The sequence below is a fragment of the Oncorhynchus masou genome, chromosome 17, assembly GCF_036934945.1.
Source record: "Oncorhynchus masou masou isolate Uvic2021 chromosome 17, UVic_Omas_1.1, whole genome shotgun sequence".
Taxonomy (NCBI): Eukaryota; Metazoa; Chordata; class Actinopteri; order Salmoniformes; family Salmonidae; genus Oncorhynchus; species Oncorhynchus masou.
The window spans coordinates 4,350,126-4,363,018 of NC_088228.1; the positions used below are offsets into that span (position 1 = coordinate 4,350,126).

General features: G+C 46.3%; 1 protein-coding gene across 1 annotated transcript in view; it reads right to left on the reverse strand.

The window, feature by feature from the left end:
- Nucleotides 1–12,893, reverse strand: part of LOC135558338 (receptor-type tyrosine-protein phosphatase mu-like) — a 588,334-nt gene that overhangs the window by 268,897 nt on the left and 306,544 nt on the right. The window contains exons 9-12 of the mRNA XM_064992077.1: nt 8,745–9,053; nt 6,614–6,723; nt 1,504–1,705; nt 1,153–1,255 (exon numbers count right to left, since the gene is read on the reverse strand). Of these exons, the coding sequence (XP_064848149.1) occupies nt 1,153–1,255; nt 1,504–1,705; nt 6,614–6,723; nt 8,745–9,053 (724 nt within the window). The remainder of the gene's footprint in view (nt 1–1,152; nt 1,256–1,503; nt 1,706–6,613; nt 6,724–8,744; nt 9,054–12,893) is intronic.

The window sequence follows — 12,893 nt, forward strand, 5'->3', positions numbered from 1 at the left end:
TAAGGTTTAGGGGTTAAGGTTAGGGTAGGGTTAAGGGTTAAGGGTTAAGGTTAAGGGGTAGGGTAGGGGTTAAGGATAGGGTAATGGTAAGGGTAGGGGTTAAGGTTAGGGTAGGGTTAGGAGTCAGGAGTTAAGGTTAGGTTAGGGGTTAAGGTTAGGTTAGGGGTAAGGGTAGGGGTTAAGGATAGGGTAAGGGTTATGGTAAGAGTAGGGGTTAGGGTAAGGGTTATGGTAAGGGTAGTGGTTAAGGTTAGGGTAGGGTTAGGAGTTAAGGTTAGGGTTGGGGTAGGGGTTATGGTAAGGGTAGGGGTTAGGGTAAGGGTTATGGTAAGGGTAGTGGTTAAGGTTAGGGTAGGGTTAGGAGTTAAGGTTAGGGTTAGGGTTAGGTTAGGGGTTAAGGTTAAGGTAAGGGTTAGGGTAGGGATGAAGGTTAGGGTAGATGCGTCCCCAAAGAACCTAGATATCACAAACTATTCATTCACACTCACACTCATAACTTTGTCCCCAAAACATCAGTCCTTTCTCTAGTGGTGAACACAGTGAAATTGAGCTATTGAAATCTCGCTATCCACCCTGTTAGATTAATTAGCAAACAGTATTCACTGCATTAGCATCCAATCGTACTCTGACTAACCGTTAACAAAGTGAACCGTGAGGGTAGGGGTTATGAGAGAGAACTCAAACCATAAGTTCTGCTCTCCAAAGAGGGAACTACAGTTAGAGTATTTGTTCTGTGCAGAAGGGGTGAGTGCTGGGTTCTAGCGGTAAATTAAGGACTAACCCAGCATGCTAATTAATGACAGCGTGTGTGTGTGTGTGTGTGTGTGTGTGTGTGTGTGTGTGTGTGTGTGTGTGTGTATGTGTGTGTGTGTGAGTGTGTGTGCGTGTGTGTGTGTGTGATTCACGCTGTTGTATTAATTATAATTAGGTGTTAGTAATTAAAATGTGTCGAACAGTCTTTGTTAAAGTATGGTTCTCGACATGTCAGAGTAAATGTACAATTATTTAATTAATTACCAGAATTGATTTGGCCGAGTACAACAGTGCTCTCTCTACTTAACAGACTGTGTGTGTGTGTGTGTATCTCGGTGTCTAGGTGTGTGTGTGTGTGTGTGTGTGTGTGTGTGTGTGTGTGTGTGTGTGCCATCCTACCTGACAGGTGCCCCTCGGCTCTGTGCAGGTTTCAGCAGGACAGTCACTGTGCCGTCTGTCTGGTTCAGAGATGCCTCCTGGTCATAAGCTGGCATGGAGGGAGCTGGAAGGACAACATGAACATCAGTCTCCTGGGATTACAGCCTAGGTGTCTAGGAGATAGGTGTCTAGGAGATAGGTGTCTAGTTGTCTAGGGGCTAGGTGTCTAGGGGCTAGGTGTCTAGGAGATAGGTGTCTAGAAGCTAGGTGTCTAGGAGCTAGGTGTCTAGGAGGAAGGTGTCTAGGAGCTAGGTATCTAGAAGCTAGGTGTCTAGGAGCTAGGTGTCTAGGGACTAGGAGTTAGGGACTGACCTGATATCTTGGTGGTGAACTGTGTGATGACTGATGGACCATATCCCTTGGCGGTAGAGGCTCGGAGGCTGAATGAGTACGTGGATCCTGGGTACAGCCCCAGGAAGATGTGGCTGGTCTCGTTGCTGTGTTTCAGGACCTTCCCACTCTGGTTGGACAGATCCAGCTCTGGGTCAAAGGAACTCACTGTCTTGTAGGAGATCTGGAGACAGACCGACAGAGACAGACAGACGGGGAATATGATAGTTATTTTGGTCTGTTTCTATGCCTCGACAGTGTACTGTATATGCACATGGAGAGACTGCAATCTGCTTGTAGAAGATCTGTGGACAATGAGATTGGCATTGTCACCTTTAAAAAAAAAAACTATCGACCTTTATCTTATAATGACGGACTTCGGAACAGTGAGTTAACTGCCTTGTTCAGGGGCAGACCGACAGATTTTCACCTTGTCAGTTCGGGGATTCGATTTTGTTACCTTTCGGTTACTAGTCCAACGCTCTAACCACAAGGCTACTCTGCCATCCCAAACTGTTCTAAAGACAGTGTCAACTACACAAGCAATCTTGTCAAGAGATTTGAAGCTTGTGGACAAGGTGGAAAAATATACATGTCATATAATTTACATTGCAAAGGGTAGCAAGACAGAACCTGTGAAAAGAGTTGTTTATTTATCCAGTATCATCACCATTTACTTCCTGTAGTCTAGTTGTTTATCCAGTATCATCACCGTTTACTTCCTGTAGTCTAGTTGTTTATCCAGTATCATCACCGTTTACTTCCTGTAGTCTAGTTGTTTATCCAGTATCATCACCGTTTACTTCCTGTAGTCTAGTTGTTTATCCAGTAACATCACAGTTTACTTCCTGTAGTCTAGTTGTTTATCCAGTATCATCACCGTTTACTTCCTGTAGTCTAGTTGTTTATCCAGTATCATCACCGTTTACTTCCTGTAGTCTAGTTGTTTATCCAGTAACATCACCGTTTACTTCCTGCTGTCTAGTTGTTTATCCAGTATCATCACTGTTAATGTGGAATAAGTCAAGGGGTGTGAATACTTTCTGAAGGCTCTGTGTATAATGTTTAAAAGCCCACTTTAAGACACCACTCCTGCTTCCTCCCCATAGTAGAAAAACATTCATTATAATTCCAATTTCAATTCACAAAGGATCAGTTTGGAGTGCTGCATAATTTGTGTCCATCAAGTTTCTGAAATGCTTGGAGGCTTCTTCTCATTTTGTCTTTGTCTGCGTGTGGAATGAGTCTGGCTTGTGTGTGTGTATGTGTGTGTGTGTGTGTGTTATTTGGTCTTTGTCTGGTGGAATGAGTCTGCTGTGATGCCAAATCCTATAAAATAGAGAGAAGAGAGAGAGAGAGATAGAGAGAGTGGAGAAGAGATAGTCCAGAGAGAGAGAGAGGGAGAGAGAGAGTGGAGAGGAGAGAGAGAGAGAGAGAGAGAGAGAGAGGAGAGAGAGAGAGGAGAGGGAGAGAGGAGAGAGAGAGAGAGGAGAGGGAGAGAGAGAGAGGAGAGGGAGAGAGAGAGATTAAAATGACACTGACGTGACGACAGAAGGGAAGGAAAACTAAAAAGTGATTCATTGTGAATGCTTATAATGTTTCCTAGCTGGGAAAATGTAAATTGAGCTTTTGTTAGGGTGCTGGACATTAACTCATGTCTGTGTTGATTGGACAAGTAAATGATACAGAATCAGAAGCTTTATAATTATGTTCTATACAGTATTGCAGTTATTATAGTGATAGCAGTGATTGCTGCAGATGTTGGACCTTTATTTGAGCCAGTTTGCTACAGCAGAAAGATATTCCTGCAGCAACAGGAAATTAGCTAAATTATTATGTGGATTATAATTAATGGCCTTTTTTGGTGGGGTTGATATATTTTTCTTAAGAGAAAACCAAGTCTGAAATTTCAAAGTGGAAATACACTACACGTTTTACACTTCCTGAATTGCAGGAAAGTTCTCCTGCAACACGGTGATCAAATTAGGATCCTACACCTGTACATTTTTACCATAGATATTTCGGGACGGTATTACATAAATATGGGTATGATGAGTTGAACAGTTGATTGACAGGTGTAGGACTGTAGAAAGATAAACTTTACTCTAGTGTGGATGTTACATAGCCTACAGTTATCATTAAAGTTATATACTCTATAGTTATCATTAAATATATATAGCCTATAGTTATTAAATATACATAGCCTATAGTTAGCATTATAGCTATATAGCATATAGTTATTAAATATACATAGCCAATAGTTAGCATTATAGTTATATAGCCTATAGTTAGCATTATAGCTATGTAGCCTATAGTTATCACTATAGGTATATAGCCTATAGTTATAGGTACATAGGTACATAGCCTATAGTTATCATTAAAGTTATATAACCTATAGTTAGCATTATAGTTATATAACCTATAGTTAGCATTATAGTTATATAGCCTATAGTTATCATTAAAGTTATATAGCCTATAGTTATCATTATAAAGTTGAAGTCGAAAGTTTACATACACCTTAGCCAAATACATTTAAACTCAGTTTTTCACAATTCCTGACATTTAATCCTAGTAACAATTCCCTGTTTTAGGTCAGTTAGGATCACCACTTTATTTTAAGAATGTGAAATGTCAGAATAATAGTAGATAGAATGATTTATTTCAACTTTTAATTCTTTCAACACATTCCCACTGGGTCAGAAGTTTACATAAACTCAATTAGCATTTGGTAGCATTGCCTTTAAATTGTTTAACTTGGGTCAAATGTTTCGGGTAGCCTTCCACAAGCTTCCCACAATATTTTGGGTGAATTTTGGTCCATTCCTCCTGACAGAACCAGTGTAACTCAGTCAGGTTTGCAGGCCTCCTTGCTCGCACATGCTTTTTCAGTTCTGCCCACACATTTTCTATAGGATTGAGGTCAGGGCTTTGTGATGACCACTCCAATACCTTGAGTTTGTTGTCCTTAAGCCATTTTGCCACAACTTTGGAAGTATGCTTGGGGTCATTGTCAATTTGGAAGACCCATTTGCGACCAAGCTTTAACTTCCTGACTGATGTCTTGAGATGTTGCTTCATTATATCCACATCATTTTCCCTTCTCATGATGCCATCTATTTTGTGAAGTGCACCAGTCCCTCCTCCAGCAAAGCACCCCCACAACATGATGCTGCCACCCCCATGTTTCACAGTCGGGATGGTGTTCTTCGGCTTGCAAGCCTCCCCCTTTTTCCTCCAAACATAACAATGGTCATTATGGCCAAACAGTTCCATTTTTGTTTCATCAGACCAGAGGACATTTCTAAAAAAGTATGATCTTTGTCCCCATGTGCAGTTGCAAACCGTAGTCTGGCTTATTTATGACGGTTTTGGAGCAGCGGCTTCTTCCTTGCTGAGTGGCCTTTCAGGTTATGTCGATATAGGACTCGTTTTACTGTGGATATAGATACTTTTGTACCTGTTTCCTCCAGCATCTTCACAAGGTCCTTTGCTGTTGTTACGGGATTGATTTGCACTATTCGCACCAAAGTACGTTCATCTCTAAGAGACAGAACGTAACTAGTATACTAGTAGGTCTAGCTAACGTTATTATCTCAACATAACTCATCTACTAGTAAGTCTAGCTAACGTTATTATCACAACCTCACAATCTAGATAACGTTAGCAAACTTGAATTAAATCAATATAACATGTTCTAATAATTTACTCTGGCAAGTTTGCTACCGGCAGCCTTCAGTAGGGAAGCAAAGCAGTAGTCGAATCCTTCGCTTCTGTTTTTGGCTGTTCCCATAGCAATGTTCGAAAAAGAGGTGGATAGTATGGACATGATATATAGAGAGTTAACCTATAATATGGACATGATATATAGAGAGTTAACCTATAGTTTGAGCAAGATATATAGACATAGTTAACTTCTTTGATATAGGGGGCGCTCTTTTAATTTTTGGATAAAAAAACGTTCCTGTTTTAAACAAGATATTTTGTCACGAAAAGATGCTCGACTATGCATATAATTGACAGCTGTGAAAAGAAAACACGCTGACGTTTCCAAAACTGCAAAGATATTATCTGTGAGTGCCACAGAACTGATGCAACAGGCGAAACCAAGATGAAATTTCAAACAGGAAATGGCCCAGATTTTGGAGGCGCTGTGTTCCAATGTCTCCTTATATGGCTGTGAATGCGTCAGGAATGAGCCTACACTTTCTGTCGTTTCCCCAATGTGTGTGCCGCATTGTGACGTATTTGTAGGCATATCATTGGAAGATTGACCATAAGAGACTACATTTACCAGGTGCCCGCTTGGTGTCCTCCATCGAAATTATTGCATAATCTCCAGCTGCGTGCATTTTTCCATTCGCTTCAGAGGAGAAACCCAACTGCCATGAATGATTTATCATTGAATAGATATGTGAAAAACACCTTGAGGATTGATTCTAAACAATGTTTGCCATGTTTCTGTCGATATTATGGAGTTAATTGGGAAAAACGTTCGCCGTTGTAATGACTGAATTATCAGGGGTTTTTCTTCGCCAAACGTGATGAACAAAACGGAGCGATTTCTCCCTCACAAATAATCTTTTTCGAAAAACTGAACATTTGCTATCTAACTGAGAGTCACCTCATTGAAAAGATCCGAAGTTCTTCAAAGGTAAATTATTTTATTTGAATGCTTTTCTTGTTTTTGTGAAAATGTTGCCTGCTGAATGCTAGGCTTAATGCTATGCTAGCTATCAATACTCTTACACAAATGCTTGTGTAGCTATGGTTGAAAAGCATATTTTTTACTGTCCAATTTACAGTAGCTATTACAGTGAAAGAATACCATGCCATTGTTGGAGGAGAGTGCGCAGTTTTGAACATGACAAGTTATTCATAAACAAATTGGCACATATATATAAATAAGCACATTTGGGCAGTCATCATGGACACACTCGTTCTCCAAGCAAGGTGTATAATAAACTGAATTGATGAGAATCTTCACAGTATCACAAGACATGAGGGAAAACAAGAAACATGTTTTTTTTTCTTCCAATGATGCAATATTTGCCGTCATCAAAAATGAATTAAATCAATCAATCCGTCTTTTCACCTCGTACTGAGTGATGATTCCGTAGGTCTGGGCTGGTTCTCTCCATTTCAGAACCATCTTCTCTTCATAAGCACTGCCCTGGATGGAGTCCAGAGGAACCGCTCCAGGTACTGAGGGGGACAGGACCAGAACACACACATGAGAAACACCTCCCTCCTTAGAGGCACTTCCCTGGAACGACTCTAGAGCAGGGATGGGCAACTTTGATGGGGGGGGGGGGTTGGGGACACAAAAAAATCAGTGAGCAGTGGTTTGAGGGTCTGCATACCCACATCCATTTCTAGACATTTTGCCATTGGGTAGAGATAGATTGTCTGCAGTAATTCGACCATGTTTACTAAAAGTTTACATAGCTGGCTACTCGACTAATTTACCAATCACGAAGAATTTCTTTGACATGGGCTAATTGAGTGTCTGCTGTTGCACGACCACATTTTGACATCACACCGTCTATAATTCCAACTCTCAACAGGCCTGCCAGTTGCCCGCATAGGCTGAGTTTTTCAGAAGCAGTCCGAATTCTGATTCACTAATTCTTTCCACTAATTGCGATGTAATTTAAAGCATTACGATGACTGTACCAGTCGCATCGGTATGTCCCGAACGTAGAAAGAACGTTCTTCAAGTGCGTCGTTACATCAACTAACGTGAAAACAACGTGAAATCAACGAAACATCTCACCATGTTATTGGATTTCAGTTGTAAAAAATTTGATGAAAAAAAAATAAATTCCCTGAGACTTTAGTTAGTTATTTTGATAATACCTCAGTGTATTGTCTTTTAGACAGGTGTAGTCAGTCTTTAGTCAGTCCTAGTCAGTCTTTAGACAGGTCTAGTCAGTCTTTAGACAGATCTAGTCAGTCTTTAGACAGGTCTAGTCGGTCTTTAGACAGGTCTAGTCGGTCTTTAGACAGGTCTAGTCGGTCTTTAGACAGGTCCAGTCGGTCTTTAGACAGGTCTAGTCGGTCTTTAGACAGGTGTAGTCAGTCTTTAGACAGGTCTAGTCAGTCTTTAGACAGGTGTAGTCGGTCTTTAGACAGGTCTAGTCAGTCTTTAGACAGGTCTAGACAGGTCTAGTCGGTCTTTAGACGGGTCTAGTCAGTCTTTAGACAAGTCTAGTCGGTGTTTAGACAGGTATAGTCAGTCCTAGTCAGTCTTTAGACAGGTGTAGTCAGTCTTTAGACAGGTGTAGTCGGTCTTTAGACAGGTCTAGTCAGTCTTTAGACAGGTCTAGACAGGTCTAGTCGGTCTTTAGACTGGTCTAGTCAGTCTTTAGACAGGTCTAGTCGGTCTTTAGACAGGTATAGTCAGTCCTAGTCAGTCTTTAGACAGGTCTAGTCAGTATTTAGACAGGTCTAGTCAGTCTTTAGACAGGTCTAGTCAGTCTTTAGTCAGTCCTAGTCAGTCTTTAGACAGGTCTAGTCAGGTCTAGTCAGTCTTTAGACAGGTATAGTCAGTCCTAGTCAGTCTTTAGACAGGTCTAGTCAGTCTTTAGACAGGTGTAGTCAGTCTTTAGACAGGTATAGTCAGTCTTTAGACAGGTCTAGTCAGTCTTTAGACAGGTATAGTCAGTCTTTAGACAGGTCTAGTCAGTCTTTAGACAGGTGTAGTCAGTCTTTAGACAGGTGTAGTCAGTCTTTAGACAGGTCTAGTCAGTCTTTAGACAGGTCTAGTCAGTCTTTAGACAGGTCTAGTCAGTCCTAGTCAGTCTTTAGACAGACACGTAATGGACCACTGGAGTAATACATAGACTTCCAGTCACTGTGTTAACGCGAATTAGCATTTGCTCGCGAAACTACCTAACGTTTGTCTCTGTGTTCATATTGGACACAGAGACATAAAAATGGTATCCACAAGTTCATCTGACTCTGGGGAAGAAGATAAAGGGCCTCATTGTCAACATCCTGAAGTATCCCTTTAAGACTCATCAATCATTTATATTTTAGTACATGATATTCGGCCTGCAGCTAAACCTTAGAATAACACTTGATTGCACTGTCCCTGTTTTGTCTGTAGCTCCATGTCTGGTCTCTCTCTGACCCCCACTCTGGGTTCTTTAACACATTTTATACACCTACATAACCCTGTCATAAACATGTTATAACCATTCTGAAGGTGTTTTAACACTCACCATCTTCATCCGTCTGCAGCTCCATCTCTGGGCTCTCTTTGACCCCCTCTGGGTTCTTGAGGACCAGTTTGACTGACAGGTTGGTGTAGGGAGTCAGGTTGTGGATGGTGTGCTGGGGGTCGCGACCCAGGGTGTCGTAACACACCTCCTCCCGGGTCTCGTCCTTCCCCGCCACTTGGGACCGGTACTGCACCGTCAGGTTGTAGCTATGGCAACGCGTGACGTTGTAGCCGAAAGGCTCCCAGCGAACAGTGACTTGTTTTGATTGGACGTCAACGACTTCTAGATTATTGGGACCGTGTATTGGCTCTGTGGGGGAGAAATATATATATATATAAACGATAGATAAGAATGTGGATCTCATTAGGAATATGTGTGTGTGTGTGTGTGTGTGTGTGTGTGTGTGTGTGTGTGTGTGTGTGTGTGTGCGCGCGTGATTATCCTAAGCAAGTTGTTTATATTACATGGGATCTGTGATGGAAGACATAAAACATGTTTGTTTGAACGTAACCTTTGTTCTAACAAGAAAAGCCCATATCATCCCTCCAGACCGACCGGTGACAGTCTCTCTGTATGAGACATGTCATCCCTCCAGACCAACCGGTGACAGTCTCTCTGTATGGGACATGTCATCCCTCCAGACCGACCGGTGACAGTCTCTCTGTATGGGACATGTCATCCCTCCAGACCGACCGGTGACAGTCTCTCTGTATGAGACATGTCATCCCTTTCCTATTTCTGGGTATTTCTCTATCTTTGCTCTCTTTCCCCCATCAGTCATCCCTTTCCTATTTCTGGGTATTTCTCTTTTGTTCTCGCTCTCTTCCCCTCCCTCTCATCTCTACCCTCCTTTCTCTCATCTCCCTCCTCTTCTCCTCCTACTGTCCCTCTTCCTCCCCCATCTCCCCTACAGGAGGTGAGCAGACTAGCAGCCAGAGCTCAAGGTAATGGGATCCATTTCCCTTCCATGTTAAAGTTTCAGTCCATTTCTCCAACATTATACCACCTATTAGCTGGTGCCAGTGCTCAATTGAACCTCCTCCAGGAGACACCAACAGTTCCTAGGGAGAAGACTGGAGGAGAGGAGACTAGGGAGAGTACTGGAGGAGAGGAGACCAGGGAGAGGACTGGAGGAGAGGAGACTAGGGAGAGGACTAGAGGAGAGGAGACTAGGGAGAGGGCTGGAGGAGAGGAGACTAGGGAGAGGACTGAAGGAGAGGAGACGAGGGAGAGGACTGGAGGAGAGGGGAGAGGACTGGAGGAGAGGAGACTAGGGAGAGGGGACTAGGGAGAGGACTGGAGGAGAGGAGACCAGGGAGAGGGCTGGAGGAGAGGAGACTAGGGAGAGGGCTGGAGGAGAGGAGACTAGGGAGAGGACTGGAGGAGAGGAGACTAGGGAGGGAGAGGACTGGAGGGAGGAGAGGGAGAGGACTGGAGGAGAGGAGACTGGAGAGAGTCTAGGGAGAGACTGGAGGGAGAGGACTGGAGGAGAGGAGAGGAGACTAGGGAGAGGACTGGAGGAGAGGAGACTAGGGAGAGGACTGGACTGGAGGAGGAGACTAGGGAGAGACTAGGGAGGGACTGGAGAGGAGACTAGGGAGAGGACTGGAGGAGAGGAGACTAGGGAGAGGACTGGAGGAGAGGAGACTAGGAGGGAGAGGGACTGGAGGAGACTAGGGAGAGGGCTGGAGGAGAGGAGACTAGGGAGAGGACTGGAGGAGAGGAGACTAGGGAGAGGACTGGAGGAGAGGGGAGACTGGAGGAGAGGAGGGAGAGGACTGGAGGAGAGGAGACTAGGGAGAGGACTGGAGGAGGAGAGGGGAGGACTGGAGGAGAGGGAGGGAGAGGACTGGAGGAGAGGAGACTAGGGAGGGAGAGGAGACTGGACTGGAGGAGGAGACTAGGGAGAGGACTGGAGGAGAGGAGACTAGGGAGAGGACTGGAGGAGAGGAGACTAGGGAGAGGACTAGGGAGAGAGGACTGGAGAAGAGGAGACTAGGGAGAGGACTGGAGGAGGAGAGGAGACTGAGGAGGGAGAGGGGACTGGAGGAGAGGGAGACTAGGGAGAGGGCTGGAGGAGAGGAGACTAGGGAGAGGGCTGGAGGAGAGGAGACTAGGGAGAGGACTGGAGGAGAGGAGACTAGGGAGAGGACTGGAGGAGAGGAGACTAGGGAGAGGACTGGAGGAGAGGAGACTAGGGAGAGGACTGGAGGAGAGGAGAGGAGAGGAGACTAGGGAGAGGACTGGAGGAGAGGAGACTAGGGAGAGGACTGGAGGAGAGGAGACTAGGGAGAGGTCTGGAGGAGAGGAGACTAGGGAGAGGACTGGAGGAGAGAGACTGGAGGAGAGGAGAGGTCTAGGGAGAGGACTGGAGGAGAGGAGACTAGGGGAGAGGGACTGGAGGAGAGAGGAGACTAGGGAGAGGGACTGGAGGAGGAGACTAGGGAGAGGACTGGAGGAGAGGAGACTAGGGAGAGGACTGAAGGAGAGGAGACTAGGGAGAGGACTGGAGGGAGGAGACTAGGGAGAGGGAGAGGAGACTGGACTGGAGGAGAGGAGACTAGGGAGAGGACTGGAGGAGAGAGACTAGGGGAGGAGAGGAGACTAGGGAGAGGACTGGAGGAGAGAGAGACTAGGAGAGGAGAGGGAGACTGGAGGAGAGGAGACTAGGGAGAGGACTGGAGGAGAGGAGACTAGGGAGAGGACTGGAGGAGAGGAGACTAGGGAGAGGACTGGAGGAGAGGAGAGGGAGAGGACTGGAGGAGAGGAGACTAGGGAGAGGACTGGAGGAGAGGAGACTAGGGAGAGGACTGGAGAGGAGAGGAGACTAGGGAGAGGACTGGAGGGAGGAGACTAGGGAGAGGACTGGAGGAGAGGAGACTAGGGAGAGGAGACTAGGGAGAGGACTGGAGGAGAGGAGACTAGGGAGAGGGACTGGAGGAGAGGAGAGGGGAGGCTGGAGGAGAGGAGAGGACTGGAGGAGAGGAGAGGAGACTAGGGAGAGGACTGGAGGAGAGGAGAGACTAGGGAGAGGACTGGAGAGAGGGAGAGGAGACTGGAGGAGAGGAGGGAGAGGACTGGAGGAGAGGAGACTAGGGAGAGGAGACTAGGGAGAGGACTGGAGGAGAGGAGACTAGGGAGAGGGGACCAGGGAGAGGACTTGAGGAGAGGAGACTAGGGAGAGGACTGGAGGAGAGGACACTAGGGAGAGGACTGGAGGAGAGGAGACTAGGGAGAGGGACTGGAGGAGAGGAGACTAGGGAGAGGGACTGGAGGAGAGGAGACTGGAGGAGGGAGAGGACTGGAGGGAGGAGAGAGAGGACTGGAGGAGAGGAGACTAGGGAGAGGACTGGAGGAGAGGAGACTAGGGGAGGGGAGGAGAGGACTGGAGGAGAGGAGACTAGGGGAGAGGACTGGAGGAGAGGAGACTAGGGAGACTGGAGGAGAGGAGACTAGGGAGAGGACTGGAGGAGGAGACTAGGGAGGAGAGGACTGGAGGAGAGGAGACTAGGGAGAGGACTGGAGGAGAGGAGAGGGGAGACTGGAGGAGAGGAGACTAGGGAGAGGGCTGGAGGAGAGGAGACTAGGGAGAGGACTGGAGGAGAGGAGACTAGGGAGAGGACTGGAGGAGAGGAGACTAGGGAGAGGACTGAGAGGAGAGGGGACTAGGGAGAGGACTGGAGGAGAGGAGACTAGGGAGAGGACTGGAGGAGAGGAGACTAGGGAGAGGACTGGAGGAGAGGAGACTAGGAGAGGGGAGACTAGGGAGAGGACTGGAGGAGAGGAGACTAGGGAGGGAGAGGGAGACTGGAGGAGGGAGACTAGGGAGAGGACTGGAGAGGAGAGGGGAGACTGGAGGGAGAGGAGACTAGGGAGAGGGAGGAGAGGAGACTGGGGAGAGGAGACTAGGGAGAGGACTGGAGGAGAGGAGACTAGGGAGAGGACTGGAGGAGAGGAGACTAGGGAGAGGACTGGAGGAGAGGAGACTAGGGAGAGGACTGGAGGAGAGGGACTGGAGGGAGAGGAGACTAGGGAGAGGACTGGAGGAGAGGAGACTGGGAGAGGAGAGGAGACTGGAGGAGAGGGACACTGGAGAGAGAGACTAGGGAGAGGACTGGAGGAGAGGAGACTAGGGAGAGGACTAGGGAG